Genomic DNA, 16,158 nt, shown 5'->3' on the forward strand with positions numbered 1-16,158 from the left:
AACACACACACAATCCACCAGTTGCCTGCGAAGACATCAGGTGAACAGATACCCGTGGTATTTAAGAAAACACTAGAAGTGATTGAGGAGCTGAGATTATGATTCAAATGGTTCATTACACTGTTTTTCTTGTTACTTTTATCTTTCTAAATGAGTTCAATTCCATTAATTTCAAAGGCGAGGTGACTTAAACTGCAAAATGAATGAAGTGAAGAACAAGCATTGTGTGAAAGCATTCGTGGGGATTGCCTTGACACTATTAGACGTTGTAATCTGAGATTGTCGATTTGCTTCTGATTGAGGTGAGAATAACAGCATGTTATGTAACTTGGTTTCTTCTGTTCTCTAACAGTCAGTTAGAAAGACAGATGAACGAATATTGAAAAATGAAGCTCTTGTCACTCTGTCATCGCCTTGCCATGGACACTGTTAGATGAAAAATGTGTTTCTCAAGTTGTTGCTGTTGGCAGCAATTTCTCTATGTGTATGTCGAGAAAAGGCTTTTGTAAACATGACTCATGCTACGGACAAAGGGATTCACTTCTTATCACATCTTAAAAATAACTTTACCGTATAATATTCAATATCAATCTGTATGGACAATATATGTTTTGCTTTTCATGACAACAAAAAGAAGAGCACTTTCTGTCCCATTTATTATTTAAATAAACAAGGTATTCTGATAGTTTCCCTCTGAGAAAAGGAATAGTGGACTCACAGTAGCAATCCATTCCTTATCACAACAAGATGAAACTAGCCTAATGCATCTAGATTAAATCTGTCAATCAAAGGAAAAAGGAAGTATATAAAAGAGAAGAATGTGGAGTTTCCAAATCATTACATGAATCGAGGTTCTCTGATTTCATCTATAACTTCCACTATTACTTCTGGACTTGTGCACGTGACATTAAAACTTGAAACTAAAGCAAACCAACAGTGTACTTTTAGGAGTGGCATTTACAGTCAGGAACAAAGTGTTACTTGTGTTGACATTATGACTTTTATCCCAACACAAGCGGGAAGGACACTGATTAAACACGTAACCGCTGGGTAGAGTAGCTGAACTGACACAGTGCCATTCTTGCTTATTACACTCAAGTGTTGCTAAAAGAGTGACGGCTTATTGGGAAAATTAATTAATATTCATGAAAAGTCAAAGCAAAAACAAGGGAATGTGCCTAATGGGAATTGCTTAGGGATCAATGATTTACTGGTGGGAATGCTTTTAAGAGAAGGTTAATACTGTAAGAAAGGTAATAAAGACTTTTGTTTACAGAAAAAAAACATTGGTAGATTATTCAATTGACCTTTAAATCACTGAGAATACAGACATTGCTGATATAAAAAAAACGTTCCCATGTCTCCAATTTACAGGATGTAACATTTTGCCAGTAAGTCAGATCAGTGTAATGTACTCAAAGCCACAAGTTGGCACCAATTCAATTAAAACAAAAGGAGGGAAGCTTCAGAACGGCTCATGGTGTAATTGTAATAACATACAGGAACTCAAGACGTTTTGTTCACCTGACCTAGAATAACTCACAATGAAATGCAGACAGTGTTAACTCCAAAATTAAATTTATTCGGTTATTATCTCAGCACCATTTGTCCCCCCTCAAGCCGAATCCATGACAGCCATCAAGGAACTTCACTGGACTTTATGCAAACTAGAAACCATATATCCTGAGGCCGCAGTTATTGTAGTTGGGGATTTTTTACAAAACAAATTTGAGGAAAAGGCTACCTAAATTCTATCAGCATATTGACTGTAGTACTCGCGCTGGACAAAAACTTGATCATTGTTATTCCAACTTCATGGATGCATACGAGGCCCTCCCCAGCCCTCCTATAGGCAAATCTGACCACGACTCCATTTTGCTCCTCCCTTCCTATAAGCAGAAACTCAAACAGGAAGTACCCGTGCTAAGGACTATTCAACGCTGGTCTGACCAATCAGTATCCACACTTCAAGATTGTTTTGATCACGCGGACTGGGATATGTAGCTTCCGAGAATAATATTGACGTGTGCACTGAGACGGTTACTGATCATCAAGAAGGGAGGTGTTGTACCCACTGTGACTATTAAAACCTACCCTAACCAGAAACTGTGGATAGATGGTACATTTGCGCAAAACTGAAGGGCGAACCACCGCATTTAACCATGGCAAGGTGACTGGGAATATGGAAGAATACAAACAGAATACTCATTCCCTCCAAAAGGCAAAACGTCAGCATAGAGACAAGTGGAATCGCAATTTAACGGCTCAGACACGAGACGTATGTGGCAGGGTCTAAAGACAATCACAGACTACAAAAGGAAAACCAGCCAAACCGGACACCGACGTCTTGCTTCCGGACAAGCTAACCAAGTTTTTTGCCCGCTTTGAAGATAACTCAGTGCCACCGATGTGGCCAGCTACCAAGGACTGTGGTCTCTCCTTCTCCGTGGCCGACGTGAGTAAGACATTTAAAAGTGTAAATCCTCGCAAAGCTGCCGGCCCAGACGGCATCTCTAGCCGCGTCCTCAGAGCATGTGCAGACCAGCTGGCTGGTGTGTTTACAGACATATTCAGTCTCTCCCTATCCCAGTCTGCTGTCCCCACATGCTTCAAGATGGCCACCATTGTTCCTGTACCCAAGCATGCAAAGGTAACTGAACTAAATGACTATCACCCCGTAGCACTCACTTCTGTCATCATGAAGTACTTTGAGAGACTAGTTAAGGATCATAACACCTCCACCGTACCTGTCACCCTAGACCCACTTCAAGTTGCATACCGCCCCAATAGGTCCACAGACGATGCAATCGCCATTACACTGTACACTGCCCTATCCCACCTGGACAAGATACCTATGTAAGAATGCTGTTCATTGACTACAACTCAGCAATAAACACCATAGTACCCTCCAAGCTCATCATTAAGCTTGAGGCCCTGGGTCTCAACCCCGCCCTGTGCAATTGGGTCCTGGACTTCTTGACGGGCCGCCCCCCAGGTGGTGAAGGAAGGAAACAACATCTCCACTTCACTGATCCTCAACACTGGGGCCCCATAAGGGCGCGTGTTCAGCCCTGTCCTGTACTCCCTGTTCACCCATGACCGCGTGGCAATGCACGCCTCCGACTCAGTCATCAAGTCTGCAGATGACACAACAGTAGTAGGCTTGATTACCAACAATGACGAGACAGACTACAGGGAGGAGGTGCGGACTCTAGGAGTGTGGGGTCAGGAAAATAACCTCTCACTCAATGTCAACATAACAAAGGAGATGATTGTGGACTTCAGGAAACAGCAGAGCAAGCACCCCCCTATCCATAACAATAGGACAGCAGTGGAGGTTGAAAGTTTTAAGTTCCTCTGCATACATATCACTGACAAACTGAAATGGTCCACCCACACAGACAGACTGGTGAAGAAGGCGTAACAGCGCTTCGTCAACCTCAGGAGGCTTGAGAAATTTGGCTTGTTACCTAAAACCCTCACAAACCTTTACAGATGCACAATTGAGAGCATCAGGATGTATCACCGCCTGGTACGGCAACTGCACTGCCCACAACCACAGGGCTCTCCAGAGTGTGGTGCGGTCTGCACAACGCATCCCCGGGGACAAACTACCTGCCCTCCAGGACACCTACAGCACCGATGTCACAGGAAGGCCAAAAAGATAATCAAGGACAACAACCACCCGAGCCACTGCCTGTTCACCCTTCTATCATTAGGGCGGCAGGTAGACGAGTGGTTAGAGCTTTGGACTAATAACTGAAAGGTTGCAAGATCAAATCCCCGAGCTGACAAGGTAAAAATATGTTGTTCTACCCCTCTAACCCACTGCCTTGTCCATCAATGAAAATAAGAATTTGTTCTTATAGTTAAAGAAATTATAAATTAAAAAATCATCCAGAAGGTGAGGTCAGTACAGGTGCATCAAAGCTGGGACCGAGAGGCTGAAAAACAGCTTCTATCTCAAGGACATCAGACTGTTAAACAGCCATCACTAGCACAGAGAGGCTGCTGCTGACATACACAGACTTGAAATCACTAGTCACTTTAATAATTTTTACACATCTTGCATTACTCATCTCATCTCATATACTGTATTCTATAGTATCTACTGTCGCTCTGACATTGCTTAGATTTGTGGGTATTAGGTATGTGTTGTGAAATTGTTAGATATGACTTTTTAGATATTGCTGCACTGTCGGAACTAGAAGCACAAGCATATCAATACACCCGCGATAACATCTACTAGATATGTGTATGTGACCAATACATTTGATTTGATCATAAAACAAGTCAATCATCTCAATCATCTCACTCAACAGGTCAGGTATCTGTAGATGCTCGTCAGACAGTAATAATTAGCATCAGTACTTCCCACACTACCAACACTGCTGAGTAGCAACTTCCCCCTCTCTCCACCCAGATCAGTGCACTGTCTTTCCAAGCACATGAAGTTGGCACGTTTTCAAGATTCTCATCTCTGACGTTTATAACTAGTTTCTCGAAACGAAACACATAGAGAAGCATCCGCATTGCATGCAGTAAATTGTATCTATGCATTGTTAAGATAAAGATAATTACTTAATGGGAATGGATGGACCTGTATGATAAAGCAGAGAGTTAATATTAACGCTGAAGGGGAGTTGTTTACTGTTAGGCTTGAGAAGCAGTATTTAGTAGTATTAGTAGTATTTATCAGTATTAGTAGTATCCTCAATTAGCTTCTGCAGAGGCTAATCTACCTGGTGTCCAAACAGTAATCAAAAGAGAACAAATAAAATACATAATGTACATAGCACTACTTTTACAATTGAGTCATTTAGCAGACCAAGGTGTGATGCTTCCTCGAAGGAAATGCTTTCCTTTACAGCAAGACAAAGTTGGCTGTTATCTCGTGCACATAAACATTTAGAATGTATTTGAATTCATAGATAAATACAACAACGGTTAAAATCAGGATATGAACTAATAAGCTAAAACAAGGATTAAAAATGTACAAATAATAAAATCTAGCCAACATGCTCGCCTTCCACTCCTAACTGCCTCTCTCCCCAAACACATATACACCTGTATTCAATCAACTGACATTGGTGGGAGGGGCTTACCATACACTTACCATGGGCTCCCGAGTGGCGCAGTGGTCTAAGGCACGGCATCTCATTGCAAGAGAGGTCACTGCAGAACCTGGTTTGAATCCAGGCTGTATCAGATCTGGCCGTAATTGGGAGTACCATAGGGCGGTGCACAATTGGCCAACCCTCGTCCAGGTTTGGCCGGGGTAGGCAGTCATTGTAAATAAGAATTTATTCTGACTTGCCAAGTTTAATAAAGGTTAAACATGTTTTAAATTAGAAATGTTTAAAAAAGACACAATTACCCAATTTTTGTGTGTGTGTGTGTAAAGAAATAAAACAACAGTAAATAGACATTTGAAAAAAAGAGTAGAATGGCTATGTACAGACACCTGTTAGTCAGGCTTATTGAGGTAGTATGTACATGTATGTATCGTTAAAGTGACTATGCATATGTAACGATGTGAAATGGCTAGCTAGTTAGCGGTGGTGCGCGCTACTAGCATTTCAATCGGTGACGTCACTCGCTTTGAGACCTTGAAGTAGTGGTTCCCCTTGCTCTGCAAGGGCTGCAGATTTGTGGAGAGATGGGTAACGATGCTACGAGGTAGACTGTTGACGTGTGCAGAGCGTCCCTGGTTCGTGCCCAGGTTGGGGCGAGGGGACGGATGTAAAGTCTCTACTGTTACACATATATGATGAACAAAGAGTAGCAGAAGCGTAAAAAGAGGGGTTGGCGGGTGGTGGGACACAATGCAGATAGCCTGGTCAGCCAATGTGTGGGAGCACTGGTTGGTCAGGCCAATTTAGATAGTATGTACAGTACATGAATGTATAGTTAAAGTGACTATGCATATAAGATAAACAGAGAGTAGCAGCAGCGTAAAAGAGGGGTTGGGGGGAGGGGGCACACAATGCAAATAGTCCGTGTAACCATTTTGTTACCTGTTCAGGAGTCTTATGGCTTGGGGGTAAAAACTGTTGAGAAGCCTTATTGTCCTAGACTTGGCACTCCGGTACCGCTTGTCATGCGGTAGTAGAGAGAAGAGTCTATGACTGGGGTGGCTGGGGACTTTTTTAGGGCCTTCCTCTGACACCGCCTGGTGTAGAGGTCCTGGATGGCAGGCAGCTTTGCCCCAGTGATGTACTGGGCCGTACGCACTACCCTCTGAAGTGCCTTGCGGTCGGAGGCCGAGCAATTGTCGTACCAGGCAGTGATGCAACCAGTCAGGATGCTCTCGATGTTGCAGCTGTAGAAACTTTTAAGGATCTCAGGACCCATGCCAAATCTTTTTAGTTTCCTGAGGGGGAATAGTCTTTGTCATATCCTCTTCACGATTGTCTTGGTGTGTTTGGACCAATCTAGTTTGTTGTTGATGTGGACACCAAGGAATTTGAAGCTCTCAACCTGATCCACTACAGCCCCATCGGTGAGAATGGGAACGTGTTCTGTGCTCCTTTTCCTGTTGTCCACAATCATTTCCTTAGTCTTAGTTACGTTGAGGGATAGGTTGTTATTCTGGCACCACGTGGCCAGGTCTCTGACCTCCTCTCTATAGGCTGTCTCGTCGTTATTGGTTATCAGGCCTACCACTGTTGTGTCGTCAGCTAATTTAATGATGGTGTTGGAGTCGTGCCTGGTCATGCAGTCGTGGGTGAACAGGGAGTACAGGAGGGGACTGAGCATGCACCCCCGGGGAGCTCCAGTGTTGAGGATCAGCGTGGCAGATGTCTTGCTACCTACCCTCACCACCTGGGGGCGACACGTCAGGAAGTCCAGGATCCAGTTGCAGAGGGAGGTGTTTAGTCCCAGGTTCCTTAGCTTGGTGATGAGCTTTGAGGGTGCTATGGCGTTGAACGCTGAGCTGTAGTCAATGAACAGCATTCTCACATAGGTGTTCCTTTTGTCCAGGTGGGAAAGGGCAGTGTAGAGTGCAATAGAGATTGCATCATCTGTGGATCTGTTTGGGTGGTAGGCAAATTGGAGTGGGTCTAGGGTTTCTGGGATAATGGTGTTGATCTGAGCCATTACCAGCCTTTCAAAGAACTTCATGGCTACGGACTTGAGTGCTACGGGTCTGTAGTCATTTAGGCAGGTTGCCTTTGTGTTCTTGGGCACAGGGACTATGGTGGTCTGCATGTTGGTATTATAGACTCAATCAGGGACATGTTGAAAATGTCAGTGAAGACACCTGCCAGTTGGTCAGCACATGCCCGGAGCACACGTCCTGGTAATCCGTCTGGCCTCACAGCCTTGTGTATGTTGACCTGTTTAAAGGTCGTACTCACGTCGGCTACGGAGAGCGTGATCACACAGTCGTCCGGAACAGCTGATGCTCTCATGCATGCCTCAGTGTTGCTTGCATCGAAGCGAGCATAGAAGTAATTTAGCTCATCTGGTAGGCTTGTGTCACTTGCCAGCTCGCTGCTGTGCTTCCCTTTGTAGTAGTTTGCAAGCCCTGCCACAGCCGACGAACATCGGAGCTGGTGTAGTATGATTCAATCTTAGCCCTGTATTGACGCTTTGCCTGTTTGATGGTTTATCGCAGGGCATAGCGGAATTTCTTGTAAGCTTTCAGGTTAGAGTCCCGCACCTTGAAAGCGGCAGCTCTACTCTTTAGCTCAGTGCGAATGTTGCCTGTAATCCATGGCTTCTGGTTGGGGTATGTACGTACAGTCACTGTGGGGACGACGTCCTCAATGCACTTATTGATAAAGCCAGTGACTGATGTGGTGTATTCCTCAATCTCGTCGGAAGAATCCCGGAACATGTTCCAGTTTGTGATAGCAAAGCAGTCCTGTAGTTTAGCATCTGCTTCATCTGACCATTTTTTTATAGACCGAGTCAGTGGTGCTTCCTGCTTTAATTTTTGCTTGTAAGCAGGAATCAGGAGGATAGAGTTGTGGTCAGATTTACCAAATGGAGGGCGAGGGAGAGCTTTGTCTCTGTGTGTGGAGTACAGGTGATCTAGAATTTTCTTCCCTCTGGTTGCACATTTAACATGTTGATAGAGATTTGCTAGAGCTGATTTAAGTTTCCCTGCATTAAAGTCTCCGGCCACCAGGAGTGCCGCCTCTGGGTGAGTGGTTTCATGTTTGCTTATTTCCTTATACAGCTGACTGAGTGCGGACTAAGTGCCAGCATCTGTCTGTGGTGGTAAATAAACAGCCACGAAAAGTATAGCTGAGAACTCTCTAGGCAAGTAGTGTGGCCTGCAGTTTATCACAATATGCTCTACTTCAGGCGAGCAAAATCTAGAGACTTCCTTAGATTTCGTGCACTAGCTGTTGTTTACAAATATGCACAGACTGCCACCCCTCGTCTTACCGGAGTGTGCTGTTCTATCTTGCTGGTGCAGCGTATTTCCCGCTAGCTGAACATGCATGTCGTCATTCAGCCACGATTCCGTGAAACATGGGATATTACAGTTTTGATGTCCTGTTGGTAGGATATTCATGATCGTACCTCGTCTAGTTTATTGTCCAATGACTGCACGTTGGCGAGTAATATTGACAGTAACGGCAGCGTTCCTAGTTGTCTTCTGCCGGTCCGGACGAGGCATCTGGCTCTTTGTCCTCTGCGCCACTTCCTTTTGTGAGTAATTGGGATGTCTGCCTTGTGGGGTGTTTAGAGAATATCGTGTGAGTCCTGCTTGTTGTTGTTGTTGCTGAAGAAATATTTATCTAATCCGAGGTGAGTGATCGCTGTCCTGATATCCAGAAGCTCTTTTCTTCTGTAAGATACGGTTGCAGAAACATTATGTACAAAATAATTTACAAATATCGCGAAAAGAAACACATAATACCACAATTGGTTAGGAGACCGGCCATCTCCTTCGGCGCTGTGGTCACTTGGCGGGATATGAAATATTATTGAAAAAACAAAGCTGCAAAATAAAATTAAAAATAATAGTAACAATAATAATAATCACAACAACAATAATAACAATAAAAATAATAATAACACTAATAATAACAATAATAATAACAATAACAACAATAATATAACAAATATGTGTAATAATAGCACACTTTTCAAAACATTTTAAAAAGCTCTCTTAAAAACCTTCAGCCAATGTCAGAGACAAAAGTATTGAAATTAATGTTATGTAAAATAAACTACAGAATAAAGTTGGCTGTTATTGCATTTAAAAGGTAATTAAAACCAAACGTGTACTTTTTATTGAATAGAAACCTCCACTGAGTTCTGAAAGAGGCCTATTCATAGTAGCCTACTCACTGTGGCCATCAGTCAGAGCAATAGTTAGAGAATGCCGATGGGTTTGGAAGCTCTAGAGCCAGCCGCCATTCATTTCCATAGCAACTCCCCCTGTCAAAGCAGTAAAACCTGGAGGGTACCAAAAAAAGAGGGAGAGAAAAAAAAGATAGAACGAGAAAAAGAGAGAAAAAAAGGACCCAGGTGGTTAGTCACTAGCTCTGGACGTAGTTTTGAGTCTAACAGTAAGTACTATAGTGTGGAACTTCAGAGAAGAGGAATGACATGGATCTTTACCACTGGAAAGCTGAATGATTATTGGTCAAATGATGTCTTTTTTCCAGGGTGTTTTAGCAGTGTATTTTTGTGGCTTGGCACACAGGGATATTTGTTTGTGTTGTTGACATGTAGGCCAGTCCTAACTAAAGGGAGTGAGGGGCTGAGCTGTGGGAATGAAAACTGAAGCAACTGTGACCACATGACAATTGACAACAGAGCAGTGAAATATGGTGAGTTAATATATATAAATATAATTTATAATGATGAGTGACTTTATGGATGAAATATGGATTATGATTTTCAAGAACAACTTTATGTCGAGAGAGCTACAGGTATCCAAAAAACTTAAGAGGTCGTAGAAAAGGAACACAGATTATTATATATTTTTTTAAATAAGGTATGTGGTTGAAGAATTTGTGCACTGGAGTGCCTGGACCTGGCAATTTGTCAACCATGTAAACATTTTGGGGAGATTTGATTGTTCCTGTTTAATGTATTATGTTTTATTATAACAGAGTGGCTTTGATTTGACTAACTTACTGCTATTGACTAACTTACTGCTATTGACTAACTTACTGCTATTGACTAACTTACTGCTATTGACTAACTTACTGCTATTGACTAACTTACTGCTATTGACTAACTTACTGCTATTGACTAACTTACTGATATTGACTAACTTACTGCTAATGACTAACTTACTGCTATTGACATTACTTTGATTTAGTTACCTAAAGTACAACTATCTTATTTCCTAACTAACTTCTCTTGTGTGCGTGTGCGTGTGCATGTGTGTGTGTGTGTGTTTCAGAGTGGGGGTTACGACGTGGACCTGTTTGTGGACGGTCCAGACTATGACCTGCTCTGCACCATCTGTAGAGCTGTCCTGAGGTGTCCTGTCAGAGTGGCCTGTAACCATGTCTTCTGCAAGACCTGCATCCTACAGTGGCTCAGGAGGTACAGTACACTGGGTCATTTCCTCAGTTTAGGACACACTGTAGGTAGAAGGAATATTGTAACCATAACTGGTTATTCATTAGAAAAGACAGTAGCTGTATTATTATGAAAGATAGGAAGCCACATCTCACTGGACACACACCGGTTGAATCAACGCTGTTTCCACGTAATTTCAATTAAATGGAACCAACATGGAATAGACGTTGAATTTACATCTGTGTCCAGTGGGATGTGTTTCTAGAACACAAGATTCTGATTTTGGTACGTTTTCACAGTGCTGAAAGATGATTACCATCTAGTTTCTTCAGGTTTTCGACTGTAGAAATGATCCTTTCAAAGTGTAAAATGAATGTTATTGATTCAATTCAGCTCTCTTCTCTAGACAGGAGACATGTCCCTGCTGTAGGAACACTATCAGTCCCAGCTTTATGTTCGTCATGTACAAATTGAGTAAAACTATCAGCCGCCTCAGGATTAAGGTGAGTTATCACCGCCTGATGTTGTTAAATGTTTCTATTACAAAGTAATGGAGTTCATTTCTCTCTGTAAGCAATGTGTGAGGGCCACATAGTGGCAAGGAAATGGGATGTTTCAAGCATAGAGGAACTTTCCCTGTCTCATATGTCATCATGCCTCTTATATTGAATAAATGATTTCTTCATAGATCATTCAAACAACCTTCGGCAATCTTTGACTTTCCCACACTCTTCCACTTCTTCTCCTCTCTTCTCCTCTTCACTCTTCTCTTTTCCCCTCTAATCTCTCTCCTTCCCTCTCCTCTCTTCTCCTCTTCACTCTTCTCTCTCTTCTCTTTTCCCCTCTAATCTCTCTCCTTCCCTCTCCTCTTCACTCTTGTCTCTCTTCTCTTTTCCCCTCTAATCTCTCTCCTTCCCTCTCCGCTCATCTCTGCTCTACCCCTCTCACTCTCCCCTGTAGTGTAACAACGAGGGATGCTCAGCCACTTTCCCTCTGTCTGAGGAGTTCCTCCATAGTTCCTCCTGCCAGTTCCAGAGGGTCCCATGCCCCCACCAGGGCTGTGGTTCCTTGGTGCCCCGCTCAGCCCTGGAGGTCCACTCACAGCACTGCCAGCACTGGAGCCAGCTCTGCCCCATGGGCTGTGGTACTCTGCTCACACAGGCCACCCAGCCCCAGCACAACTGCTTCAGGTGGGTGGGTGTTAAAACACTGGGAGTGGGTGGATGTTAAAACACTGGGAGTGGGTGGATGAGGTGAGACAGAATGGATATAGCGTTTGTATTTTGAATTTAGAAGCATGCCTCACTTTATTTATTTGGTAGTAGATTAGGTGAGTTTTCTATCCTGGAATCCTAACTGAATATTACTGAAAAGGAAAGGAAGTGGAACAATATTCAGTTTGCATTCCAGGCTAGAATTTCCCCTTTATAATGCTCTGAGTCGACAGTCAAGTCAGAAGAAGGAATTCCCGTCGACCACGGCCACAAATTGGGGGAAACAAACATTATTTCCCATTGACCCCCATTGTAATAGAATCAACTTCGTAGATTTTTTTGTTATACAAAAATCACAAAACATGTTGAAAAGCTGCTTTGTTGTTCAATGTACATGTAACCAGGTCAAAAATCCCGACCTGTGGTTCCAATGCTCCCACGTAGGGGAATAGAGCCTGTGGCTTCAGGTGGTGTGGTGTGGGAAAGTGGGAATTGCGGGGACCGGTGTCCTAGTAGGGTTACATGTAGCTATGTGTGTAGAAAACATTTCATTACAGGTAAGACATTTAAGTTGTTTAGTACAGTCCGTTTGTAAACTCCACTCACTACTTTATAGTCTGTTTGTTTGTGTAGTTGGTCTTGGCTAGCTTAATGTTCTGGTTGGTTGCAAGCTTAGCACTCACTCACAAGTGGCTGCTAGCACAGTCATGAAAAGGGGCATGAGGGAAGCCCTACTATATTAGGTTTTTCTAAGTAGTGAGAGTGCTCTGGAGCAGGTAATGTTGAATAGTTATCTATGTTGTACTTTAGATATGTTGTACTTTCTTAAATGTAGTTTTGTAATTGCCTAAAACAAGCAGACAACAAGAAAATTGTGTTTGAAAAAGGTCACGTTTTTAATGTGAGCCAACGGGGTAACCTAGGTAATCACAGGTTGTCTTCCCCCAAGGGGGAGCCACAACATTCTATCTAATACCGATTGGGAGTATATACAAATTCTCTAAGTAAAGCTCAGTATAAATGCATGAATACCCTATGATGATAATGATGGTTACCCTAGGCAGCTGAGGCAGCATGTGGAGGCCCAGAGGCAGAGTCACAGAGCCATCGCTAGCGCCCTCCGGAGAAAGATGGGGAGAATGCAGACCGCCATGACACACGTCAGGAGGCAGGTGGCGCTCATCTGTGAGAGCCTAGAGGTCATGGGAGAGGGGGAGGAAGAAGGGGAGGGGGAGGAGGGTGGAGAGGTGTATGAGGGATATGGAGAGGGTGAGACAACAGGGGAGAGTAATACAAGCAGCAGTAGCAGCAGCTCTTGAGATGGGTACAGGTTTTTATTTGTGGTTTTTTTCACAAATTATTAATTCAGTTTTATGTGACATAATGGTTTTTATATAAAATCTGTTTATGCGAAAATGTGAAAATGAAAGAGGTTTTGGATTTTAATGATTTGAATGAAACTCATTTTGGTGTATTTTGTAAAGACTGCAAATGTATTCTTCTGGATTGTTTTCTTTTCAGAATGTTTTTATTAGGTTGATTATTGTATTTCGGCAAAACCAAATCTCAAATGATTAAAAACATGACAAAAACACTTCCTCATGTCATGGTTTTATTCAATGATTGTTTTCATTTTCATGTATTAAATATGGACTGTCTGCTCAAAAGGACATTGAACTGTAAAACAATTAAAACTGCAAGGAAACTCACACCTCATTACTGTTCCTCACATGTAAACATTGACCAAAGGTATGACTTCGGTTGAAGTTCAGTAATATAAAGTATCCCACTACATTTGGTGACACATCTACTTGTAGTGCTATGAGAACTTCAAGGGTGTCATAGCATCATTGGGACACAGGGAGGCACTAGTCCAACTCTGTAGAAGTGTTGTCCTGGGAGATCCTCTCAATCGACTCCATGGAGGAGTGGTCTGGTGACTGGGATGGACACTGCTGGGTCTGCTGGGCCGCTGGAGGACCGTCCATCCCAGAATGCATTAGAGGCAGGTAGATGTCATCCATATTGGGCAGCATAAACACATTCTGGCATGGAGGGAAGATAGGTTCATTGTTTTATTTGGGGTAGATTGTCTTACTTTGGATTTGTGGGGAAGGTGAGGGAGGGAGGAAGATAAGGGGGAGAGGAAAAGAGGAAGAGACAGATGAAAAAAGACAAGGGAGGGTGAGAGGCGAGAGGCGAGAGATACAAGGGTAGACAAGGTGAGGGAGCGAGGGGTGCGAGAGAGAGGATAGAGAAGTCTAACCTGGAACTCATCCTGCAGCCTCTTCTCAATCCACTCAGTCACGTGACAGAAGGTGACCTCCCTCTCCCCCAACTTGGGTCTGACATGCAGGTCCAGCTTGGGAGGTACACTGAAACTGTACCTGGAATACACACACACACACACACACACACACACACACACACACACACACACACACACACACACACACACACACGATCATCAATAAATACATAGAGCCAGTAATCATTTGGCCGGCCTTTTACTCTAATTGACTACAAAATACTTGTCTTTCATCCTGAAGATGCAAGTACGTAAATTAATAAATAGAGTGAAGCTGAATGAATACGGACTAGGTTGTTTCAGGGCAGCGCCATAGAGTATATCTGAGTGTGGGCCAAACCATATTCTATCAGCAGGGGGAGGAGGGATATTGAGTGTGGGCCATACCATATTGTACGAATAGGGGGAGGTGGGATATTGAGTGTGGGCTGTACCATATTCTATCTGTAGCAGGAGGAGGGATATTGAGTGTGGGCCATACCATATTCTATGATTAGGTGGAGGAGGGATATTGAATGTAGAGCCATACCCATAGAGGATGATAGAGGTCTATAGTTGCCAAAAGGTCATATTAGCATGGGCAGAGCCATTGAGGGCTTTCATGATTTTAATGTGGTCAACTGGGTGGAACTTCATTGGCTTATCCCTCCTGGTGGCCTTGTTGGAGTCATGTCCAACCGGATCATCAAGAGGGATTAGCCAATCGTAAAGAAGAAAATTGACTTCCTCAAAATTGGCGCTGCCTATGCTGTTGTAACAATATAACTTTAGACCGTCCCCTCGCCCATACCCGGGCGCGGGCCACGGACCCTCTGCACACATCAACAACAGTCACCCACGAAGCATCGTTACCCATCGCTCCACAAAAGCCGCGGCCCTTGCAGAGCAAGGGGAACCACTACTTCAAGGTCTCAGAGCAAGTGACGTCACCGATTGAAATGCTATTTAGCGCGCACCGCTAACTAAGCTAGCTGTTTCACATCCGTTACACTGTCACAGACGCTATAATGGCACAGATACAAAGATCAGTCCTCTATCTATCTCTAAGGCCGTACCATATTTTATCAGTAGGGAGAGGAGAGATGTTGAGTGTGGGACGTACCATACTCTATCAGTAGGGGGAGGAGGGATGTTGACAGCCAGTGTTCCAGAAAGCTCCTGAACCTCCACTGCCAGCAGCAGGGGCGTGTCGGACATCTCCTCAATCTTCTTTTTGATGAACTCATTCTCTGTCGCCTTCTAGAAGTACTTAGACTTTGCGATTTTGTCAACAAATCTCAAAATCCGCCTGCCTGTCTTCCCGCCACCAGCAGAAACCCTGCAGAGGGGAGGAGAGGAGGAGAGAGGAAGAGAGAGGGATAATGTTTACCGTGAATGCAGTCTCCGCTAACACAGGAACGTTGCCTTTAAATATCAATTGGGCTATAACAAAGAGCTTCAGCGCTACAGATTGAATCGAGCCCTTAGTGTGCAATACAGCAGAAGGTCACAGTCAGGAAAAACATCATATCATTCCACATGGCCGACTATATTGGGCGTGTAAGAGAATGGAACATCCATTAACCTTCAGGTCCAGGTAGAATCCCCTTTTCTCCCACAATGCCTTGGGGCTCTGAGAGCAGTACTTCCTCCTCGTCAGAAGAACCGGCGCTGGAGGACTCCTCATCACTGTCAGCCAGAACACTGAGGACGGGTCTGTACTTGGACACAACAACACAGGTTAAAAATCTCACTGAGACTAAATTTAAGCCTAGCCTTAACCCTGACCCTAGCTTCATGTCCACATTTCACATTTCACATTTCACATTTCACATCCTGGTTCAACCATAACCCTAGCCTCAACCACAGAGAAAGGGTTAGCTGATTGGGTGTGTTGAAAATAAATAGATAGGGGTGTCGAAAGAACGTAGGCGTATCGAAAGCACACGTAATTCATGTGACTATCTGTCAGTTCTTTCACGTGAGTGCAGAGATTAGTGCAAATGCGCATCGAAAATAACTTGAGGAAGTTTGGGAAACTCAGAATGATGGTGTTGTAAAATCACTCAGGCTTTGAGAAAACACTGCATGTAAATGCAAATATCTTAACATTTTACATTTATCAAATTTCATTGCAGTTGTGCAGGCTACTGTGCG

The 16,158-nt window shown here is 43.5% G+C and overlaps 1 protein-coding gene and 1 pseudogene across 2 annotated transcripts; one reads left to right on the forward strand and one right to left on the reverse strand.

Moving 5' to 3' along the window:
- The first annotated feature begins 69 nt into the window (after positions 1 to 69).
- rnf151 (ring finger protein 151) lies at positions 70 to 13,337 on the forward strand. Of its 2 annotated transcripts, none has more exons than XM_052472278.1 (6): positions 70 to 302; positions 9,700 to 9,797; positions 10,379 to 10,524; positions 10,907 to 11,003; positions 11,461 to 11,690; positions 12,775 to 13,337. In XM_052472278.1, the coding sequence occupies exons 2-6, from the start codon at positions 9,795 to 9,797 to the stop codon at positions 13,031 to 13,033; spliced, it is 735 nt and encodes a 244-aa protein (XP_052328238.1). In that variant the 5' UTR covers positions 70 to 302; positions 9,700 to 9,794; the 3' UTR covers positions 13,034 to 13,337. The 2 variants fall into 2 exon arrangements, with proteins under 2 accessions (XP_052328238.1, XP_035596510.1); XM_035740617.2 differs by lacking the exon at positions 70 to 302 and adding an exon at positions 9,400 to 9,533.
- LOC118361439 (testis-expressed protein 2-like) overlaps positions 13,310 to 16,158 on the reverse strand; it is a 50,317-nt pseudogene continuing 47,468 nt past the window's right edge.

This window comes from Oncorhynchus keta, chromosome 2, assembly GCF_023373465.1.
Source record: "Oncorhynchus keta strain PuntledgeMale-10-30-2019 chromosome 2, Oket_V2, whole genome shotgun sequence".
Taxonomy (NCBI): domain Eukaryota; kingdom Metazoa; phylum Chordata; class Actinopteri; order Salmoniformes; family Salmonidae; genus Oncorhynchus; species Oncorhynchus keta.

What these genes read in the sequence shown, in the direction of transcription:
- rnf151 (XM_052472278.1), top strand. An exon ending in ATCCTACAGTGGCTCAGGAG is followed by an intron (nt 10,525 to 10,906) that starts GTACAGTACACT and finishes TCTCTTCTCTAG; the next exon opens with ACAGGAGACATGTCCCTGCT. An exon ending in CCCCAGCACAACTGCTTCAG is followed by an intron (nt 11,691 to 12,774) that starts GTGGGTGGGTGT and finishes TGGTTACCCTAG; the next exon opens with GCAGCTGAGGCAGCATGTGG.